General features: G+C 47.4%; 1 protein-coding gene across 5 annotated transcripts in view; it reads left to right on the plus strand.

The window, feature by feature from the left end:
- LOC106601875 (ubiquitin carboxyl-terminal hydrolase 22) overlaps positions 1 to 24819 on the plus strand; it is an 82378-nt gene that overhangs the window by 51764 nt on the left and 5795 nt on the right. For 4 of the 5 annotated variants that reach the window (XR_014391712.1, XM_045715669.2, XM_045715667.2 and 1 more), the window contains 6 exons: positions 3669 to 3828; positions 4662 to 4767; positions 7425 to 7583; positions 11096 to 11222; positions 12593 to 12684; positions 22266 to 22328. Coding sequence is in view for 3 of the 5 variants with exons in the window: in XM_045715669.2 (XP_045571625.1) it covers positions 3669 to 3828; positions 4662 to 4767; positions 7425 to 7583; positions 11096 to 11222; positions 12593 to 12684; positions 22266 to 22328 (707 nt within the window). In the remaining 2 variants the exon portion in view is untranslated. Of the gene's footprint in view, positions 1 to 3668; positions 3829 to 4661; positions 4768 to 7424; positions 7584 to 11095; positions 11223 to 12592; positions 12685 to 22265; positions 24803 to 24819 lie in introns of all 5 variants that reach the window. The other variant, XR_014391713.1, reaches the window with a different exon arrangement.

Genomic DNA, 24819 nt, shown 5'->3' on the forward strand with positions numbered 1-24819 from the left:
CTGTGGGCTGCTGTGACTGGTCACCATGGACACATTGGATCAGTGTCTGGTGACCGTAATCAATGTCATTAACAGGTACATTACATTTTCTGATCAACGACAGGGAACTGCCGGTGTCAATCATTGCAGTAAGACTTTTACCATTCACTTTTACAGGTACCAAGACTGACCCTTCCCCAGTCTGTCTATTCTGAACACCATCCCCCTCTCTGGGCACATAACAGTAACCTGAGAGCTTGGATTTACGTAGCGGACACATTGAAGCCTTGTGCCCCTGCTGTCGGCAGTAAAAACAGGTCAGACCCCTCCCATCAGAGCGAACTGCATAATCCCTTACCTCCCTCCTCCCAGACACATAACCCCCAGAGTTACCTCCACCATCTCGGGTATCTCTGATGTCCCTTGTGTCTCGGAGACTCCTTGGAGCGGGTGCTGCAGGTCGTGGTGGGCCCCCTTTACGTGCATTAAGGTACTGCAGCGCAAGCTTGGCCGCCATAAGCCCGTCCTTGGGCTCGTGCTCTCGAACCCAGGTTCGAATGTCGTGTGGTAGAACTTGTAGAAGTTGCTCGAGGATGATGACCTCACCGATCTCGTCCTGTGTCTTCTCCTCTGGTTGAACCCATCGTCGGTAGAGACCCTTGAGGCGGTGGTACGTCTCTGTCGGTGACTCACCCGATGGCGTCGATGCAACTCTAAAGCGTTGACGGTAGGTCTCCGAGGAGATGTCGAACTTCATCAGCAGCGCTTCCTTCAAGCCCTTGTAGACGTTGGACAGCCCCTCATCCATTGCTGTGTAAGCCTCTAAGGCCTTGCCCGTGAGCAATGGGACAAGCCTGCAGGCCCACTCTACTTCCGGCCACTGCCACGTCTTGGCCATTCGCTCAAACCTCAGCAAGTAGTTTTCAATGTCCTCCCCCTGCTGGTATGAGGGCATCTTTGGCTCCTTCCTCAGGAATGCTGGAAGATGAACGTTAACACTGCTGGACTGGTCTCCTGGTGCTGGGGCTGGCCTCATTACTGCTTGGGGATCCTGCTGTGGAGTTGAAGTCCCTGCTGCGTCGAGCCTTTGTCGTCCTGGTGTTGGCAGACCCAATCTTGGGCTCTCACTGACGAGTTCCACTTGGTGAGGAGCTGTGAGGATAGATTGGCGTAGGCCCCGAAACTCCTGCTTGAGGTCTTCGTCCCTCTTCTCAAGGCAGGTGAAAAGTTGCTGGAAAAGGGCTACCATGGTTGGGTGTGGTTCTGGTCCCCCAACTGCTCCTTCAGTCAGCTGGTCTCTTATTGCTGTATCTGCTGGTTCAACCGGTAGTTCAAACAGTTCTGGTTGTGTTTGGCCCCTTGGTCGGGCTCCTAGTTTCTCATAATTAACCTCTTCACCAGAAGATTCCATGGTATTCCACCCAGTTTCAACTTCAATTACCTTTTATGACAGTTGATGCTGCTGCTGAGAACGCAATCCTGTACGCATTCCTTTACCTCTCTTGTTGGAATTCACTGATTTGCGGTGCGCCATCCCACTGCTGCCACCATATGTCACGTAGAGTAGGCCAGAAGGCTAAACTGGAAAACCTAACCTCTATAAAAAATAAAAAGATGGCGGAGCCGCAAAAGTTCTTCTGTGCAACGGTGTTTATTTACATAGTGATTCCGGAACAAAACAACAGTACTGCCATCAAACGTATACCTTATGGGACAGCTTAAAAACAAAGCTGCCCCACCCACAGCTCAATCCAAAATGCCTCTCCTTGAACTGAAAGAGAGGCTCCTTTTGTAGGGGTAGCCCCTCCCCTCAGAACAATTAACACTAATTAATTAAGCAATTACCTATTCAACATACAGTTTCCATTTATCTAAACATACCAAAATATATACATTGCAACACGTTTATGAAACAACATCACAATATAACATTTACAAAATTACATCACTACTGACAGTGTCTTCCAATATGCCCGTTTACATTAATGAGCCATTCCGGACAGGCACTACAAAGTAAGCCCAATTCCCTTAGCTCGGGTCCTTATCCAGCATACCTGGAAGCTACAGAGATGGAGAGAGAGAGGAACAGAACAAACAACCGCGCTCATCCATAACATCGATAAGTATACTAAATATTGCTTATATTAAATATGAACACCTGTCTTTATTTCTTTATACCCTAACTGGTTACTGAAGTAAGTGTGAAATGTATGTACTAAGATAGAGACGTTAACTTGTGTGTCGACCCACATTGTTAACTTATCTGATAACGGAGCAGGGAGGAGTGATGAATGTGTGCGTGCGTTAAAGTACCAAATGCTGCCCGCGGCCAGTGACGGACTTCTACGTCACAGTGAATTAACTGGTGTCTAGAGTAGACCCAAGGAGAAAAGTGAAAAGCATACCCTTGGAGAATATTTGTCATGCTACAATGGGAACTAGAATAACATTTTCAGAACAAACTTTGTGTGCTTGCTGAGAACTATTCAGCTAGAGAGCATATCTCTGTTCTTGTCCCTAAGAGCCAGACGCTCGCGCACACTTACTTCTCTTCCCTCTCTCCCAATCACGTTGCTCGTTCCTGCTCCACGCGTTCCTCCTTCCCTTTGAACCTGGAGCATGCAGCACCATCATCAGTACCAGGAAAGAGGGGCTGTTCCTCTGACTTTGCTCCTCTCAGCCAGGGAGGAAATGGTCTTTGATCAGCCCCTCCCTGTCTTCCTTTTTATAGACTCTTTGGTTTGTCAGCCTGCTTCAAGCCGCAGCACCAAAGAGGACCAAAGAGCCTGTAAGATACAAGATATAAGCTTGTTTGTGCGTGCGTGTGTTTCCTCAAATCTCAATCAGGCCTCAGAGGGAGTCAGGAGATTAAAGGTGTGTGTGTGTGTGTGTGTGTGTGTGTGTGTGTGTGTGTGTGTGTGTGTGTGTGTGTGTGTGTGTGTGTGTGTGTGTGTGTGTGTGTGTGTGTGTGTGTGTGTGTGTGTGTGTGTGTGTGTGTGTGTGTGTGTGTACCGTAATAGGCTGGGCTTGGTTCTGCATTCAAGCAGAGCACTCCTTTCATTATGGTGTTCTCTCCATCTCACACCCTGACCTAGACTGTCAGTCATCCAATCCCCATAGCAACCTGGAGATTCAGCAGTCTGGTTTCACACACCCTCTCTGGAAGTTCAGTAACTAGCATTCACTAACAAATAATAGCATTTAATGCTCTTTTCTACATAGAAGATCAAAAAAACTATTGCCTGAGGAACTTCTGAACTTCCCAATACCTTTCTGATGCATTTCAGTCACTTCAAACCATACTTCCTTCAGATTGACAGTATTTCTAAGTACTGTCAACTGATTTGTAATAGACTGTCATAGTACTGTAAACTGATTTGTAATAGACTGTCATAGTACTGTAAACTGATTTGTAATAGACTGTCAAAGCTCCAAATTAAAAAGTAAACATTGGCCATTGACTACAACACTTTTTTTTACATGGTGGGGGTCGTGAAATGTTTTGGATATCAAAATGGGGTCGCGGGCCCAGAACGGTTTGAACCCCTGTGTTAAGGTCTCAGCTGTATGAAGAAAAACATTCACTTTTCTGTTTCAGTGAAGATACAAGTTGAGTGGAGGTACATATAACAACATGGCTGACAGATGTTAAATCTCTGTTCTCCCTATTTCCTACTGTCTCTCCACAGTTCTACTCGGGCCACCGTTGGCCTCACATTCCCTTCCGGCTGCTGCACCTGGTGTGGACTCACGCACGTCACTTAGCGGGCTACGAGCAACAGGATGCCCACGAGTTCCTCATCGCAGCGCTGGACGTGCTGCACCGGCACTGCAAAGGAGACACCACCCGTAAGTATCACTGTCCTGACTTATTACTTAAATACTGTGGGAAAGTTTCACTTAACAACTTACTGATAAATACACTAATGTACTGTATTATTGTTAAAGAGAAGTGACACTGAGGTTGAGCTATATTGTATCTCTTCAGTGTAACTGCACTCATGCAGTACAGACCGTGTATTGTAACGGAAGAGAGATGTTCTGATTCTTCTTGCGGAATAGAGACCAAAGTGGGTTTCATCAAGACTAAATGTATGAGATCTACACTGTAATTGTTTGGTTAAAAAGGGAATAATCTGTTAGCCTACAGTTGAAATAGGTTATAAGAGAGAAGTGATTTGTCACGTCTGTCTGCCTGCCTGCATAAATTCTGCATGCGCTGAATCCTCAGTTGTCAATTGAAACTCCACTTTAGCCGAGACATGTCTGTGTCAAATCTACCCATAATGCAGTGTGTTGTCCGCACTCAGCACCCGTGGAAATGTACTGAAGGGGAAGAGTGATGGGAAAGTGACAGTGCCACGCACTGAAGGGACCGAGAGGATTGTGGGGGGAATGACAATGTGCCCCACTGCACCGCCATGACACAGAGGGAGGGACCCGGCAGTAAGGAGGCCTCTGATTCGCCAGAATTGTAGAGGGAGTTTAGAGGTGCTAGACAGGCTTCACTGCAGTGGAGAGAGAGCGAGGGGAGGGGGGTGTGACAAAGAGCAGGGGGGTACGGAGGGGGCGACATAGCGAGAAGGGGGGAGTGAGTGAAAGAGTCCTTTAAAAGTGCAAAGGTGTCCACTGTGTTGACGTGTGCTCGCTCTCCATCTCTCTCTCTGTGTTCTGTTACCTAGGAGACGACAACGGGAAGAAGGCCAACAATCCAAACCACTGTAGCTGCATCATTGACCAAATTTTCACCGGCGGCCTCCAATCAGACGTCACCTGTCAAGTCTGCCAGTAAGTGTGTGTGTGTGAGCGCCTCATCCCATCTTCTTCCCACTAGCCAACATCCCCCATGTTCAAAATCTGGGTGTGGGGGGGAGGGGGGGGGAGAGTGTGGAAGAAAGTAAAGGTTGTATGTGTCAAGACTGCAAAAATACTCACGTTTGACATTTTGACATCCTCTCAAAGGACTTCCTACATCGCCAAGAGGCAAGAACTCCCTTCCTCTGCTCTCACCTCCCATCCTCCTTCTCCCTCTTCTCCTTTGCATCCACCTCCATCTTACCCCCTCCTCCCTTGCCCTTCTCCCTCTGATCTCAGCTACCTCCCTCCATCCTTTTCCCCCAACTCTACCCTGATTTAGCAGTCTGGAGTGACCCTTTTCTAACCTGCTCTCATCTTTACCATTCTCCCAACACTGCCCCTTCACTGCACTCCTCTCATATTTAAGTCATGTCCTCCCCTCCTGGTGTAGCCGCTGTTGGGAGGTGGTTCTCTAGATGTTGGGCTGTCCTGTCACATTTACACAGGGCTAGCTCCAGAATACCTGGCCGTAGGGCTAGCTCCAGAATACCTGGCCGTAGGGCTAGCTCCAGAATACCTGGCCGTAGGGCTAGCTCCAGAATACCTGGCCGTAGGGCTAGCTCCAGAATACCTGGCCGTAGGGCTAGCTCCAGAATACCTGGCCGTAGGGCTAGCTCCAGAATACCTGGCCGTAGGGCTAGCTCCAGAATACCGGTGGTAATAGCCCCCTACTGGACGGACACGGTGGTAAGGTCCCCCTACTGGACGGAGACGGTGGTAATAGCCCCCTACTGGACGGAGACGGTGGTAATAGCCCCCTACTGGACGGACACGGTGGTAATAGCCCCCTACTGGACGGACACGGTGGTAATGGCCCCCTACTGGACGGACACGGTGGTAATGGCCCCCTACTGGACGGACACGGTGGTAATGGCCCCCTACTGGACGGAGACGGTGGTAGTAGCCCCCTACTGGACGGAGACGGTGGTAATAGCCCCCTACTGGACGGACACGGTGGTAATAGCCCCCTACTGGATGGACACGGTGGTAGTAGCCCCCTACTGGACGGACACGGTGGTAGTAGCCCCCTACTGGACGGAGACGGTGGTAGTGGCCCCCTACTGGATGGACACGGTGGTAATAGCCCCCTACTGGACGGAGACGGTGGTAATAGCCCCCTACTGGACGGAGACGGTGGTAGTAGCCCCCTACTGGATGGACACGGTGGTAATAGCCCCCTACTGGACGGACACGGTGGTAGTAGCCCCCTACTGGACGGACACGGTGGTAGTGGCCCCCTACTGGACGGACACGGTGGTAATAGCCCCCTACTGGACGGACACGGTGGTAGTGGCCCCCTACTGGACGGAGACGGTGGTAGTGGCCCCCTACTGGACGGAGACGGTGGTAATAGCCCCCTACTGGACGGAGACGGTGGTAGTAGCCCCCTACTGGACGGACACGGTGGTAGTAGCCCCCTACTGGACGGAGACGGTGGTAGTAGCCCCCTACTGGACGGACACGGTGGTAATAGCCCCCTACTGGACGGAGACGGTGGTAATAGCCCCCTACTGGACGGACACGGTGGTAATAGCCCCCTACTGGACGGACACGGTGGTAATGGCCCCCTACTGGACGGACACGGTGGTAGTGGCCCCCTACTGGACGGAGACGGTGGTAGTGGCCCCCTACTGGACGGAGACGGTGGTAATAGCCCCCTACTGGACGGAGACGGTGGTAATAGCCCCCTACTGGACGGAGACGGTGGTAATAGCCCCCTACTGGACGGAGACGGTGGTAGTAGCCCCCTACTGGACGGACACGGTGGTAGTGGCCCCCTACTGGACGGAGACGGTGGTAATAGCCCCCTACTGGACGGAGACGGTGGTAGTAGCCCCCTACTGGACGGAGACGGTGGTAATAGCCCCCTACTGGACGGACACGGTGGTAATAGCCCCCTACTGGACGGACACGGTGGTAGTAGCCCCCTACTGGACGGACACGGTGGTAGTAGCCCCCTACTGGACGGAGACGGTGGTAATAGCCCCCTACTGGACGGAGACGGTGGTAATAGCCCCCTACTGGACGGAGACGGTGTTAGTAGCCCCCTACTGGACGGAGACGGTGGTAATAGCCCCCTACTGGACGGAGACGGTGGTAGTAGCCCCCTACTGGACGGAGACGGTGGTAATAGCCCCCTACTGGACGGAGACGGTGGTAGTAGCCCCCTATTGGACGGAGACGGTGGTAATAGCCCTACAATAACTAATCAACACTGATATTGTGTGGGCCCTATTTTTTTACTTCTCGCTCTCTGTCTGTGTGTGTGTCACCTATATTCTCTGATCCTCAGCTAAAACTACATTCTCAAAGCATAGCGTTACAAATACCTAATATGTAAAACCACCTATCTTTGTAACACTCGATTGAATTGCAAGTTGGTGCGCTTGGCTGAACAGAATGTATGTGTATACACACATACACACACACACACACACACACAGAGTCTGGATAAAAGCTTATACACTGTGACCATCTATCACCCTTTCCCCATGACTACTAATAACACACACCAGTCTTTATTACCTCCATAACTCACCCATACACACACGATCTATCTTGTTGACTGTCTCCCCTCCCCTTTCTAGCGGTGTGTCCACCACGATAGACCCATTCTGGGACATCAGTCTGGACCTGCCGGGCTCATCCACTCCCTTCTGGCCCCTTAGCCCCGGGGGAGACGGCTCAACGGTCAACGGAGAGAGCCACCTTTCAGGGGCCACCACGCTCACAGACTGTCTACGCAGGTAGAGCACACTAAACCTCTGTCCGTCCCCAGGTCTTTCACCATGTCTGTCCCTCTCTCCTCTCTTCATATGGGCTACCTTACACATAGTATGCTCTCTCTCAATTTCACTTTAAGGGGCTTTATTGGCATGGGAAACACATGTTTACATTGCCAAAGAAAGTGAAATGGATTATAAACAATAAAACATTTACTGTAAACATTACACTTACAAAAGTTCCTAAAGAATAAAGACATTTCAAATGATATGTCTATATACAATGGTGTTTGTTCTTCACTGGTTGCCCTTTTCTTGTGGCAACAGGTCACAAATCTTGCTGCTGTGATGGCATACTGTGGTATTTCACCAAGTAGATATGAGAGTTATCAAAATTGGATTTGTTTTTTGAATTGTCTGTCTGTCTGTAATTTAATGAATGTCAATTTTCTCTTTATCTTCCATCTCCTCTGTTACCTGTCCTCACTTCCTCTCTCTTCCTCTTCCTCTTGTACTTCATCACCAGTCACAGCCTGGTTGCTGCAGCATGGCTCTCAAAGGCACAGACAGGGCTGATTCTGAGGGGTGAAACACTGTTATAGTATACACACTTGGGGTCTGTTCCAATAGCCACACTTAGCATAGCACTGGGAATGAAGCAATGTATTGGGCACGCATTCTTAGTGGTATGCTAGTGTGGAGGTTGGATTGTTTTGGTTTATTCAGATCCCCGTTTAGCTTTTGCCAAGTAGCAGCTATTCTTCCTGGGGTCCTTGCCTTGGGAACATATGCTGCAGTGTGTGAAGTCTTTCTCTCTGGCTGATGAACAGTATCAGTCCTCAGTCACATCGTTGACCATCAGTGTTGGCCTCCTCCCTACAGAAAACAGTTGGCTTCACTGTTCCATCGACGGGCGTGGTCTGGTCGCTGCTTAGCATTATTTTGCGGCCTCTTGCAGTGTAACCATGGAAACTGACCTGTTATGTATCACTACAAACACATTCTATTGTCTTTATATTCGTCTCTTCTGTATACACTGAGTGGACAAAACATTAGGAACACCATGACATAGACTGACCAGGTGAATCCGGGGTACGGTAGTAGGTGCCAGGCGTACCAGTTTGTGTCAAGAACTGCAACGCTGCTGGGTTTTTCCACTCTCAACAGTTTCCTGTGTGGATGAAGAATGGTCCTCCACCCAAAGGACATCCAGCCAACTTGGCACAACTGTGGGAAGCATTGGAGTCAACATGGACCAGCATCCCTTTCGACACCTTGTAGAGTCCATGCCCTGCCGAATTGTGGCTGTTCTGAGCGGGTGCAGCTCAATATTAGGAAGGTGTTCCTAATGTTATGTACACTCAGTGTGTTTCTACTTCATCCATCTCTGTACCCTCTATGTATTATCTTCCCTCTTTCTCTCTTCCTCCACCCCTTTCTCTCCCTTCCTTCTCTCTCTCCTCATATTCTCTCGCTCTCCTCATGCTCATACTCTCTCCTCGCGCTCTCTCGCTCTCTCTCGTGCTCTCTCGCTCTCTCTCCTCGTGCTCTCTCGCTCTCTCTCCTCGTGCTCTCTCGCTCTCTCCTCGTGCTCTCTACTCGTGCTCTCTACTCGTGCTCGTGCTCTCTACTCGTGCTCGTGCTCTCTACTCGTGCTCTCTACTCGTGCTCTCTACTCGTGCTCTCTACTCGTGCTCTCTACTCGTGCTCTCTCCCCGTGCTCTCTCCCCGTGCTCTCTCCCCGTGCTCTCTCCCCGTGCTCTCTCCCCGTGCTCTCTCCCTCTCTCCCCGTGCTCTCTCGCTCTCTCCCCGTGCTCTCTCGCTCTCTCCCCGTGCTCTCTCGCTCTCTCCCCGTGCTCTCTCGCTCTCTCCCCGTGCTCTCTCCCTCTCTCCCCGTGCTCTTCTCTCGCTCTCATGCTCTCCTCATGCTCTGACTCTCCTCATGCTCTGACTCTCCTCATGCTCTGACTCTCCTCATGCTCTCATGTTCTCTCCTCATGCTCTCATGTTCTCTCCTCATGCTCTCATGTTCTCTCCTCATGCTCTCATGTTTTCTCCTCATGCTCTCATGTTTTCTCCTCATGCGCTCATGTTCTCTCCTCATGCTCTCGTGCTCTCTCCTCGTGCTATCTTCCTCTCTCCTCGTGCTCTCTCCTCGTGCTATCTTCCTCTCTCCTCGTGCTATCTTCCCATGCTCTCTCCCCGTGCTCTCTCGCTCTCTCCCCGTGCTCTTCTCATGCTCTCTCCCCGTGCTCTTCTCATGCTCTCTCGCTCTCATGCTCTCTCGCTCTCATGCTCTCTCGCTCTCATGCGCTCTTTCCTCATGCTCTCCTCATGCTCTGACTCTCCTCATGCTCTCCTCATGCTCTGACTCTCCTCATGCTCTCCTCATGCTCTGACTCTCCTCATGCTCTCCTCATGCTCTGACTCTCCTCATGCTCTCCTCATGCTCTCCTCATGCTCTGACTCTCCTCATGCTCTCCTCATGCTCTGACTCTCCTCATGCTCTCTCCTCATGCTCTCATGTTCTCTCCTCATGCTCTCATGCTCTCTCTTCATGCTCTTGCTCTCTCCCTATGCTTTCTCTCTCGCTCTCTCCCATGCTCTCTCTCTCCTCATGCTCTCTTCTCATGCTCTCTCCCCATGCTCTCTCGCTCTCTCCCCATGCTCTCTCGCTCTCTCCCCATGCTCTCTCGCTCTCTCCCCATGCACTCTCGCTCTCTCCCCATGCTCTCTCCCCATGCTCACTCTCCCCATACTCTCCTCATGCTCTCACTCTCCTCATGCTCTCTCCTCATGCTCTCACTCTCCTCATGCTCTCTCCTCATGCTCTCACTCTCCTCATGCTCTCTCCTCATGCTCTCACTCTCCTCATGCTCTCTCCTCATGCTCTCACTCTCCTCATGCTCTCTCTTCATGCTTTCACTCTCCTCATGCTCTCTCTTCATGCTCTCACTCTCCTCATGCTCTCTCTTCATGCTCTCACTCTGGCTCTCTCTCTGGCTCTCTCTCTGGCTCTCTCTCCCCATGCTCTCAGGCTCTCTCTCTGGCTCTCTCTCTGGCTCTCTCTCTCTGGCTCTCTCTCTGGCCTCTCTCTCCCCCATGCTCTCTCCCCATGCTCTCTCCCCATGCTCTCACTCTCCTCATGCTCTCTCTTCATGCTCTCACTCTCCTCATGCTCTCTCTTCATGCTCTCTCTTCATGCTCTCTCTTCATGCTCTCACTCCTCATGCTCTCTCTTCATGCTCTCTCTTCATGCTCTCTCTTCATGCTCTCTCTTCATGCTCTCACTCCTCATGCTCTCTCTTCATGCTCTCACTCTCCTCATGCTCTCTCTTCATGCTCTCTCCTCATGCTCTCACTCTCCTCATGCTCTCTCTTCATGCTCTCACTCTCCTCATGCTCTCTCTTCGTGCTCTCTCCTCATGCTCTCTCTTCGTGCGCTCTCTCTCTTCGTGCGCTCTCTCTCTTCGTGCGCTCTCTCTCCCCCTCTCTCCTCATACTCTCTCTTAATATTCCACTCCCTCTTTCTGCAGGTTCACTCGGCCTGAGCATCTAGGAAGCAGTGCCAAAATCAAATGTGGCGGTTGCCATAGTTACCAGGAGTCCACCAAACAGCTGACGATGAAGAAGCTCCCCATCGTGGCATGTTTCCATCTCAAAGTGAGTCTCTCTCTGCTCCTAGCCAATCACAAGAAGCCAGCCATGACCACTAAGGACAATCTATTGAAAAACAATATAAGAACATATCATATATTGAAGTATAATAATAAATATGAATATATGAAAATGTTACATAATGCATTTTCACTGTTTGCTTACAGATCCCTATTATAACTACTGGTAGAATGTTTTGTGTGTGGAAAGATTTGCCTTTTCATTACTGTCACTACACACACACAAACACACACACACACACACACACACACACACACACACACACACACACACACACACACACACACACACACAGAGAGAGTCACACATACAGTCTCACACACTCAGTCTTCTACACGTTTTATTTATGGAGTATGGGGGGGCCATACATAAGCTTTTTTTAATATTCCTAGGACTATGCTGAACGTGGGAATCTCTTCTCTTCAGACTGATCCATCTATTACCATCAGGGCTCTAGTCTAACAGGGCTCTAGTCTAACAGGGCTCTAGTCTAACAGGGCTCTAGTCTAACAGGGCTCTAGTCTAACAGGGCTCTAGTCTAACAGGGCTCTCTATTTCTCACACGTAATCCCTCCCTTCAGAATGACAAGAAAATCAGGAAGGAGTCTAAATAATCTCTCCCTTCCCTCCCCCTCTGCTCTCCTTCTACCCCACCCCCTCTCCTTTCTGCCCCCCCTTCTCTCTCTTTCCCCCCTTCTCTCTCTTTCCCCCCTTCTCTCTCTTTCCCCCCTTCTCTCTCTTTCCCCCCTTCTCTCTCTTTCCCCCCTTCTCTCTCTTTCCCCCCTTCTCTCTCTTTCCCCCCTTCTCTCTCTTTCCCCCCTTCTCTCTCTTTCCCCCCTTCTCTCTCTTTCCCCCCTTCTCTCTCTTTCCCCCCTTCTCTCTCTTTCCCCCCTTCTCTCTCTTTCCCCCCTTCTCTCTCTTTCCCCCCTTCTCTCTCTTTCCCCCCTTCTCTCTCTTTCCCCCCTTCTCTCTCTTTCCCCCCTTCTCTCTCTTTCCCTCCTTCTCTCTCTTTCTCCCTCTTCTTTCTCTTTCTCCCTCTTCTTTCTCTTTCCCTCTCTTCTCTCTCCCACATCTCCCTCTTCTTTCTCTCCCTCCTCCCCCTCTCTTCCTTCTCCCCCCTTCCCCTATCTTCTTTCTCTCCTCCTCTTTTCTCTCTCTCCCTCCCCCTCTCTTCTCTCTTCTCTCTCCCACATCTCCCTCTTCTTTCTCTCCCTCCTCCCCCTCTCTTCCTTCTCCCCCCCTTCCCCTATCTTCTTTCTCTCCTCCTCTTTTCTCTCTCTCCCTCCCCCTCTCTTCTCTCTTCTCTCTCCCACATCCCCCTCTTCTTTTTCTCCCTCCTCCCTCCTGGGGTGTAGCGGTTTGAACACTCTGCCAAACTGAGGAGGAAGATCACCACATACGTCTCCTTCCCTCTAGAGCTGGACATGACACCTTTCATAGCTTCCAGGTGAGGTAACACACACACACACACACACACACACACTGCAGATCTAAGCTCTGGTTTAAAAATATAAGACCCTCACTCATCGTGCTCCCGCACTATAAAATAATGTGTGTATGAACGCTGTGTGTTCTCCATCCTCCACCTTCAGGGCATGGAATATAACCTTCCTACTGTCTATCATATACCCTGCCTTCCTACTGTCTATCATATACCCTGCCTTCCTACTGTCTATCATATACCCTGCCTTCCTACTGTCTATCATATACCCTGCCTTCCTACTGTCTATCATATACCCTGCCTTCCTACTGTCTATCCTATACCCTGCCTTCCTACTGTCTATCATATACCCTGCCTTCCTACTGTCTATCATATACCCTGCCTTCCTACTGTCTATCATATACCCTGCCTTCCTACTGTCTATCATATACCCTGCCTTCCTACTGTCTATCCTATACCCTGCCTTCCTACTGTCTATCATATACCCTGCCTTCCTACTGTCTATCATATACCCTGCCTTCCTACTGTCTATCATATACCCTGCCTTCCTACTGTCTATCATATACCCTGCCTTCCTACTGTCTATCATATACCCTGCCTTCCTACTGTCTATCATATACCCTGCCTTCCTACTGTCTATCATATACCCTGCCTTCCTACTGTCTATCATATACCCTGCCTTCCTACTGTCTATCCTATACCCTGCCTTCCTACTGTCTATCATATACCCTGCCTTCCTACTGTCTATCATATACCCTGCCTTCCTACTGTCTATCATATACCCTGCCTTCCTACTGTCTATCCTATACCCTGCCTTCCTACTGTCTATCCTATACCCTGCCTTCCTACTGTCTATCCTATACCCTGCCTTCCTACTGTCTATCATATACCCTGCCTTCCTACTGTCTATCCTATACCCTGCCTTCCTACTGTCTATCATATACCCTGCCTTCCTACTGTCTATCATATACCCTGCCTTCCTACTGTCTATCATATACCCTGCCTTCCTACTGTCTATCATATACCCTGCCTTCCTACTGTCTATCATATACCCTGCCTTCCTACTGTCTATCATATACCCTGCCTTCCTACTGTCTATCATATACCCTGCCTTCCTACTGTCTATCATATACCCTGCCTTCCTACTGTCTATCCTATACCCTGCCTTCCTACTGTCTATCCTATACCCTGCCTTCCTACTGTCTATCCTATACCCTGCCTTCCTACTGTCTATCATATACCCTGCCTTCCTACTGTCTATCATATACCCTGCCTTCCTACTGTCTATCATATACCCTGCCTTCCTACTGTCTATCATATACCCTGCCTTCCTACTGTCTATCCTATACCCTGCCTTCCTACTGTCTATCATATACCCTGCCTTCCTACTGTCTATCCTATACCCTGCCTTCCTACTGTCTATCATATACCCTGCCTTCCTACTGTCTATCATATACCCTGCCTTCCTACTGTCTATCATATACCCTGCCTTCCTACTGTCTATCATATACCCTGCCTTCCTACTGTCTATCATATACCCTGCCTTCCTACTGTCTATCATATACCCTGCCTTCCTACTGTCTATCATATACCCTGCCTTCCTACTGTCTATCATATACCCTGCCTCCCTACTGTCTATCATATACCCTGCCTCCCTACTGTCTATCATATACCCTGCCTTCCTACTGTCTATCATATACCCTGCCTTCCTACTGTCTATCATATACCCTGCCTTCCTACTGTCTATCATATACCCTGCCTTCCTACTGTCTATCATATACCCTGCCTCCCTACTGTCTATCATATACCCTGCCTTCCTACTGTCTATCATATACCCTGCCTTCCTACTGTCTATCATATACCCTGCCTTCCTACTGTCTATCCTATACCCTGCCTTCCTACTGTCTATCCTATACCCTGCCTTCCTACTGTCTATCCTATACCCTGCCATCCTACTGTCTATCATATACCCTGCCTTCCTACTGTCTATCATATACCCTGCCTTCCTACTGTCTATCATATACCCTGCCTTCCTACTGTCTATCATATACCCTGCCTTCCTACTGTCTATCATATACCCTGCCTTCCTACTGTCTATCCTATACCCTGCCTTCCTACTGTCTATCCTATACCCTGCCTTCCTACTGTCTATCATATACCCTGCCTTCCTACTGTCTATCATATACCCTGCCTTCCTACTGTCTATCCTATACCCTGCCATCCTACTGTCTATCATATACCCTGCCTTCCTACTGTCTATCATATACCCTGCCTTCCTACTGTCTATCCTATACCCTGCCTTCCTACTGTCTATCCTATACCCTGCCTTCCTACTGTCTATCATATACCCTGCCTTCCTACTGTCTATCATATACCCTGCCTTCCTACTGTCTATCATATACCCTGCCTTCCTACTGTCTATCATATACCCTGCCTTCCTACTGTCTATCATATACCCTGCCTTCCTACTGTCTATCATATACCCTGCCTTCCTACTGTCTATCATATACCCTGCCTTCCTACTGTCTATCATATACCCTGCCTCCCTACTGTCTATCATATACCCTGCCTTCCTACTGTCTATCATATACCCTGCCTTCCTACTGTCTATCATATACCCTGCCTTCCTACTGTCTATCCTATACCCTGCCTTCCTACTGTCTATCCTATACCCTGCCTTCCTACTGTCTATCCTATACCCTGCCATCCTACTGTCTATCATATACCCTGCCTTCCTACTGTCTATCATATACCCTGCCTTCCTACTGTCTATCATATACCCTGCCTTCCTACTGTCTATCATATACCCTGCCTTCCTACTGTCTATCATATACCCTGCCTTCCTACTGTCTATCCTATACCCTGCCTTCCTACTGTCTATCCTATACCCTGCCTTCCTACTGTCTATCATATACCCTGCCTTCCTACTGTCTATCATATACCCTGCCTTCCTACTGTCTATCCTATACCCTGCCATCCTACTGTCTATCATATACCCTGCCTTCCTACTGTCTATCATATACCCTGCCTTCCTACTGTCTATCCTATACCCTGCCTTCCTACTGTCTATCCTATACCCTGCCTTCCTACTGTCTATCATATACCCTGCCTTCCTACTGTCTATCATATACCCTGCCTTCCTACTGTCTATCATATACCCTGCCTTCCTACTGTCTATCATATACCCTGCCTTCCTACTGTCTATCATATACCCTGCCTTCCTACTGTCTATCATATACCCTGCCTTCCTACTGTCTATCATATACCCTGCCTTCCTACTGTCTATCATATACCCTGCCTTCCTACTGTCTATCATATACCCTGCCTTCCTACTGTCTATCATATACCCTGCCTTCCTACTGTCTATCATATACCCTGCCTTCCTACTGTCTATCATATACCCTGCCTTCCTACTGTCTATCATATACCCTGCCTTCCTACTGTCTATCATATACCCTGCCTTCCTACTGTCTATCATATACCCTGCCTTCCTACTGTCTATCATATACCCTGCCTTCCTACTGTCTATCATATACCCTGCCTTCCTACTGTCTATCATATACCCTGCCTTCCTACTGTCTATCATATACCCTGCCTTCCTACTGTCTATCCTATACCCTGCCTTCCTACTGTCTATCCTATACCCTGCCTTCCTACTGTCTATCCTATACCCTGCCTTCCTACTGTCTATCCTATACCCTGCCTTCCTACTGTCTATCATATACCCTGCCTTCCTACTGTCTATCCTATACCCTGCCTTCCTACTGTCTATCATATACCCTGCCTCCCTACTGTCTATCATATACCCTGCCTTCCTACTGTCTATCATATACCCTGCCTTCCTACTGTCTATCCTATACCCTGCCTTCCTACTGTCTATCATATACCCTGCCTTCCTACTGTCTATCATATACCCTGCCTTCCTACTGTCTATCATATACCCTGCCTTCCTACTGTCTATCCTATACCCTGCCTCCCTACTGTCTATCATATACCCTGCCTTCCTACTGTCTATCATATACCCTGCCTTCCTACTGTCTATCATATACCCTGCCTTCCTACTGTCTATCATATACCCTGCCTTCCTACTGTCTATCATATACCCTGCCTTCCTACTGTCTATCATATACCCTGCCTTCCTACTGTCTATCATATACCCTGCCTCCCTACTGTCTATCATATACCCTGCCTTCCTACTGTCTATCATATACCCTGCCTTCCTACTGTCTATCATATACCCTGCCTTCCTACTGTCTATCCTATACCCTGCCTTCCTACTGTCTATCATATACCCTGCCTTCCTACTGTCTATCCTATACCCTGCCTTCCTACTGTCTATCATATACCCTGCCTTCCTACTGTCTATCATATACCCTGCCTTCCTACTGTCTATCATATACCCTGCCTTCCTACTGTCTATCATATACCCTGCCTCCCTACTGTCTATCATATACCCTGCCTTCCTACTGTCTATCATATACCCTGCCTTCCTACTGTCTATCATATACCCTGCCTTCCTACTGTCTATCCTATACCCTGCCTTCCTACTGTCTATCATATACCCTGCCTTCCTACTGTCTATCCTATACCCTGCCTTCCTACTGTCTATCATATACCCTGCCTTCCTACTGTCTATCCTATACCCTGCCTTCCTACTGTCTATCCTATACCCTGCCTTCCTACTGTCTATCATATACCCTGCCTTCCTACTGTCTATCATATACCCTGCCTTCCTACTGTCTATCATATACCCTGCCTTCCTACTGTCTATCCTATACCCTGCCTTCCTACTGTCTATCCTATACCCTGCCTTCCTACTGTCTATCATATACCCTGCCTTCCTACTGTCTATCATATACCCTGCCTTCCTACTGTCTATCATATACCCTGCCTTCCTACTGTCTATCATATACCCTGCCTTCCTACTGTCTATCCTATACCCTGCCTTCCTACTGTCTATCATATACCCTGCCTTCCTACTGTCTATCATATACCCTGCCTTCCTACTGTCTATCATATACCCTGCCTTCCTACTGTCTATCATATACCCTGCCTTCCTACTGTCTATCATATACCCTGCCTTCCTACTGTCTATCATATACCCTGCCTTCCTACTGTCTATCATATACCCTGCCTTCCTACTGTCTATCCTATACCCTGCCTTCCTACTGTCTATCATATACCCTGCCTTCCTACTGTCTATCCTATACCCTGCCTTCCTACTGTCTATCCTATACCCTGCCTTCCTACTGTCTATCCTATACCCTGCCTTCCTACTGTCTATCGTATACCCTGCCTTCCTACTGTCTATCGTATACCCTGCCTTCCTACTGTCTATCGTATACCCTGCCTTCCTACTGTCTATCGTATACCCTGCCTTCCTACTGTCTATCGTATACCCTGCCTTCCTACTGTCTATCATATACCCTGCCTTCCTACTGTCTATCCTATACCCTGCCTTCCTACTGTCTATCCTATACCCTGCCTTCCTACTGTCTATCATATACCCTGCCTTCCTACTGTCTATCGTATACCCTGCCTTCCTACTGTCTATCGTATACCCTGCCTTCCTACTGTCTATCGTATACCCTGCCTTCCTACTGTCTATCATATACCCTGCCTCCCTACTGTCTATCCTATACCCTGCCTCCCTACTGTCTATCCTATACCCTGCCTCCCTACTGTCTATCATATACCCTGCCTTCCTACTGTCTATCATATACCCTGCCTTCCTACTGTCTATCCTATACCCTGCCTTCCTACTGTCTATCCTATACCCTGCCTTCCTACTGTCTATCATATACCCTGCCTTCCTACTGTCTATCATATACCCTGCCTTCCTACTGTCTATCATATACCCTGCCTTCCTACTGTCTATCATATACCCTGCCTTCCTACTGTCTATCATATACCCTGCCTTCCTACTGTCTATCATATACCCTGCCTTCCTACTGTCTATCATATATCCTGCCTTCCTACTGTCTATCCTATACCCTGCCTTCCTACTGTCTATCCTATACCCTGCCTTCCTACTGTCTATCCTATACCCTGCCTTCCTACTGTCTATCCTATACCCTGCCTTCCTACTGTCTATCCTATACCCTGCCTTCCTACTGTCTATCCTATACCCTGCCTTCCTACTGTCTATCCTATACCCTGCCTTCCTACTGTCTATCATATACCCTGCCTCCCTACTGTCTATCATATACCCTGCCTTCCTACTGTCTATCATATACCCTGCCTTCCTACTGTCTATCATATACCCTGCCTTCCTACTGTCTATCATATACCCTGCCTTCCTACTGTCTATCATATACCCTGCCTTCCTACTGTCTATCATATACCCTGCCTTCCTACTGTCTATCCTATACCCTGCCTTCCTACTGTCTATCCTATACCCTGCCTTCCTACTGTCTATCCTATACCCTGCCTTCCTACTGTCTATCATATACCCTGCCTTCCTACTGTCTATCATATACCCTGCCTTCCTACTGTCTATCATATACCCTGCCTTCCTACTGTCTATCATATACCCTGCCTTCCTACTGTCTATCATATACCCTGCCTTCCTACTGTCTATCATATACCCTGCCTTCCTACTGTCTATCATATATCCTGCCTTCCTACTGTCTATCATATACCCTGCCTTCCTACTGTCTATCCTATACCCTGCCTTCCTACTGTCTATCCTATACCCTGCCTTCCTACTGTCTATCCTATACCCTGCCTTCCTACTGTCTATCCTATACCCTGCCTTCCTACTGTCTATCCTATACCCTGCCTTCCTACTGTCTATCCTATACCCTGCCTTCCTACTGTCTATCATATACCCTGCCTCCCTACTGTCTATCATATACCCTGCCTTCCTACTGTCTATCATATACCCTGCCTTCCTACTGTCTATCATATACCCTGCCTTCCTACTGTCTATCATATACCCTGCCTTCCTACTGTCTATCATATACCCTGCCTTCCTACTGTCTATCATATACCCTGCCTTCCTACTGTCTATCACATACCCTGCCTCCCTACTGTCTATCCTATACCCTGCCTTCCTACTGTCTATCCTATACCCTGCCTTCCTACTGTCTATCCTATACCCTGCCTTCCTACTGTCTATCCTATACCCTGCCTTCCTACTGTCTATCATATACCCTGCCTTCCTACTGTCTATCATATACCCTGCCTTCCTACTGTCTATCATATACCCTGCCTTCCTACTGTCTATCATATACCCTGCCTTCCTACTGTCTATCCTATACCCTGCCTTCCTACTGTCTATCATATACCCTGCCTTCCTACTGTCTATCATATACCTTGCCTTCCTACTGTCTATCATATACCCTGCCTTCCTACTGTCTATCCTATATCCTGCCTTCCTACTGTCTATCATATACCTTGCCTTCCTACTGTCTATCATATACCCTGCCTTCCTACTGTCTATCATATACCCTGCCTTCCTACTGTCTATCATATACCCTGCCATCCTACTGTCTATCATATACCCTGCCTTCCTACTGTCTATCATATACCCTGCCTTCCTACTGTCTATCATATACCCTGCCTCCCTACTGTCTATCATATACCCTGCCTTCCTACTGTCTATCATATACCCTGCCTTCCTACTGTCTATCCTATATCCTGCCTTCCTACTGTCTATCATATACCCTGCCTTCCTACTGTCTATCATATACCCTGCCTCCCTACTGTCTATCCTATACCCTGCCTTCCTACTGTCTATCATATACCCTGCCTTCCTACTGTCTATCATATACCCTGCCTCCCTACTGTCTATCATATACCCTGCCTTCCTACTGTCTATCATATACCCTGCCTTCCTACTGTCTATCATATACCCTGCCTTCCTACTGTCTATCATATACCCTGCCTTCCTACTGTCTATCCTATACCCTGCCTTCCTACTGTCTATCCTATACCCTGCCTTCCTACTGTCTATCATATACCCTGCCTTCCTACTGTCTATCCTATACCCTGCCTTCCTACTGTCTATCATATACCCTGCCTTCCTACTGTCTATCATATACCCTGCCTTCCTACTGTCTATCCTATACCCTGCCTTCCTACTGTCTATCCTATACCCTGCCTTCCTACTGTCTATCCTATACCCTGCCTTCCTTCTGTCTATCCTATACCCTGCCTTCCTACTGTCTATCATATACCCTGCCTTCCTACTGTCTATCCTATACCCTGCCTTCCTACTGTCTATCATATACCCTGCCTTCCTACTGTCTATCATATACCCTGCCTTCCTACTGTCTATCATATACCCTGCCTTCCTACTGTCTATCATATACCCTGCCTTCCTACTGTCTATCATATACCCTGCCTTCCTACTGTCTATCATATACCCTGCCTTCCTACTGTCTATCATATACCCTGCCTTCCTACTGTCTATCATATACCCTGCCTTCCTACTGTCTATCATATACCCTGCCTTCCTACTGTCTATCATATACCCTGCCTTCCTACTGTCTATCATATACCCTGCCTTCCTACTGTCTATCATATACCCTGCCTTCCTACTGTCTATCCTATACCCTGCCTTCCTACTGTCTATCCTATACCCTGCCTTCCTACTGTCTATCCTATACCCTGCCTTCCTACTGTCTATCATATACCCTGCCTTCCTACTGTCTGTTCAGCATTGAATCATGCTTTGATCATGCCACACCTCTGGCTGTAGTGTCTGGAGTCAGGAGGCTCTGGCTGTAGTGAGCGGCAGATCAATGGACAGCGAAATAGGAGTGTAGGAGTGAAATAGGAGTGAAATAGGAGTGTAGGAGTGAAATAGGAGTGTAGGAGTGAAATAGGAGTGTAGGAGTGAAATAGGAGTGTAGGAGTGAAATAGGAGTGTAGGAGTGAAATAGGAGTGTAGGAGTGAAATAGGAGTGTAGGAGTGAAATAGGAGTGTAGGAGTGAAATAGGAGTGTAGGAGTGAAATAGGAGTGTAGGAGTGAAATAGGAGTGAAATAGGAGTATAGGAGTGAAATAGGAGTGTCTGTCTGCTTATTATGCAGGACATCCCTGCCACCTAGTGGATGTGTGGGACACTTTCATGTCAACCTCTGGGGGTTCTTTGTGCTTTTAAATAGTTTAAAACTGGAGAAATTGCTTTACCCCGAAATCAATCAATCCAAGACACTGTATTATGTCTGAAAACTCATGACAGAATTCTAGTATGTAGTAACACTTTCCTTCATAACACTTCATACGGTGACATAACAGATTGTAGTAACAGTCACTCCTGAACTAACACTCTTACTACCACTGACTTTGCTGTTTAACCTCCTTGTTGAGGAAACATGAGCTCACTATGACTGATATGTGCTTTTCTCACCCAGCTACCTTAAGATGAATGCACTTTAAGTCGCAGGGGATAAGAGCATCAGCTTAATGTCTACAATAGAAATGTAACCGTCACTGTGAGCCTGTCATTTGAATGACTGTTATGTAACCATGTATGTGTCTGTTACATATTGGATGATGTTCTTCTCACTGTCCCGTGTCAATGTAGTGGTTGTCATTTGATATGAGCATGCATGTGACAGTGTCTCTGTCCTCTACAGTAAGGAGAGCAGGATGAATGGCCAGTATCAACAGACAGTAGAAGTATTAAACAACGACAATAAGTAAGTATGTTATGATAAACAACAACAACATATCCCAAGTAAACAGCACCAGATCTGGCTCAAGTAAGATTGAAATGATGTTTAAATACTTGATCTGGGCTTGATTGAGCTTGCCTTGCACAATGGAACCAAGAACATAGCTGAAAAAGTGCCAACATGGCCCACCAAGCACTCCAGACAAGCTAAAACAAACGCTGAAAGGATTTCAAAGATTTCCACTAGTATTTGATCCTAGGTATGAATAGCACCTTATTCAAATGTTGATCGGGTTTCCTTGTATGCCGTTTGTAATTTATTTGACAACGGATGCACAGAAAAAAAGCTAGATTAATTTCATTATAATTGTTTCCATTCTAGCACAACAGCGAATGCTAACGGCGTGGAGCGTCCTAGTCCGACTCCCAAATGAAATCAATTTAAACACTATTAAAAGTAGCTCAATTTTTCCTCATCCATGGCAGTTACAATGGCATTCATTTTCCAAGACATTTACCAGGGTTAAATGAATCAGTGTTATACAGTACCATTTCTAATTGGTATTTTGACTGGAGTAGTAAGGACAAGAGTGTTCATGACCATGGTCCCTGTGACTATTTTGATGGATTGGATGAAGGCCATTGACTGTCCCTCTGACTAGTTGACATGGTCAGAGAAATGGATGTATAAACTATGAGGAATAGGTGAAGCCAGAATAATCAGGTGAAGTTAATATATACCACCAGCTGTGTTATAAAGTACTTTAAGTCAACCTCGCTTCCTTCTCCACTGTCCCTGTGTGTCTTGTGGTGGAGCAGGTATTCTCTGTTTAACTGTGTGTGTTGTGGTGGAGCAGGTATTCTCTGTTTAACTGTGTGTGTTGTGGTGGAGCAGGTATTGTCTGTTTAACTGTGTGTGTTGTGGTGGAGCAGGTATTCTCTGTTTAACCTCTGGGTGGGCTGACATCCAGCGAAAAATCCTATCGCCATTAGCATAACAAAATGTAATATATATATTTTTTCAAATATAGGACTATGTTATATCGTTTTATAGATACACCTCTCCTGAATCGAACCACGTTGTCCGATTTCAAAAAGGCTTTACAGCAAAAGCAAAACATTATATTATGTTAGAGGAGTATATCGTAAAAGTAGCCACATAGCCATTTTCCGACCAACCACATGCATCACAAATAACCAAAAAACAGCTAAATGCAGCACTAACCTTTGACAATCTTCATCAGATGACACTCCTAGGACATCATGTTACACAATACATGCATTCTTTTGTTCGATAAAGTTCATATTTATATATAAAAACAGCATTTTACATCGGTGCGTGACGTTGACTATTTTCCCTCAAATGCATCCGGTGAAAAAGCGCTACAATTTACTAAATTACTATTCGAAAACATTTTTAAAATGTAATATTGTCATTCTAAGATTTATAGATGAATATCTCTTGAAAGCACCTGTAATGCCAGATTTAAAAATAACTTTACTGGGTAATCACACTTTGCGATAAAAGGGGATGCGATACTCAGAAAAATAGGCTAGCAATACAGGTCAGCGCCATCTTGGAACAATCGCATATCAAATCTACTCTTGTATACTATTCTCAATAATACCTTACCTTTGATTATCTTCATCAGAAAGCACTTCCAGGAATCCCAGGTCCACAACAAATGTATTTTCGTTCGAAAAAGTTAATCCTTTATGTTCCAATAGCTTGTTCTTGTTAGCGCGTTCTGAAGGCTGCTCCAAAAGTTCCGTCGGCCGCGGGACTCCTCTTTCAACAAAATGCATTTTTTATTTATTTAGGTTCGTTCAAACATGTCAAACGTTGTATAACATAAATCTTTAGGGCCTTTTTCAACCAGAGCTCCAATAACATTCAAGGGGGACGATTGCATTGTCTTTCAAAACGTTTCGAAAGGGGAGGGTAGCCAGGGGCGCCGGCGTCATAATGGTGATGGCCCTCCTCATGTGACCACGTTCCACAGACTCTCATTGTGTCAGTTTTCACAGTAGAAGGCTCAAACCACTTTGTAAAGACTGGGGACATCTAGTGGAAGCAATAGGACGTGCTCAATGAACCATTGCTCACGGTGTGATTTATAGGCAAAGTGATGAAGTTGAGTCCGCAATTCAGAATTCCACTTCCTGTTAAGATCTGTCTCGGGGTTTTGACTGCCATATGAGTTCTGTTATACTCACAGACACCATTCAAACAGCTTAGAAACTTTAGGGTGTTTTCTATCCACAAGTATTAATTATATGCATATCCTAGCTTCTGAGTTTGAGTAGGAGGCCGTTTAAAATGGGCACTAATTGTTTTCAAAAATCGCTGTAGCGCCCCCTATCCTTGGCAACCGTCAAGAGGTTAACTGTGTGTGTTGTGGTGGAGCAGGTATTCTCTGTTTAACTCTCCACTGTCCCTGTGTGTGTTGTGGTGGAGCAGGTATCCTCTGTTTAACTGTGTGTGTTGTGGTGGAGCAGGTATTCTCTGTTTAACT

This window comes from Salmo salar, chromosome 03 (assembly GCF_965601325.2).
Source record: "Salmo salar chromosome 03, fSalSal1, whole genome shotgun sequence".
In the NCBI taxonomy this organism is placed as follows: domain Eukaryota; kingdom Metazoa; phylum Chordata; class Actinopteri; order Salmoniformes; family Salmonidae; genus Salmo; species Salmo salar.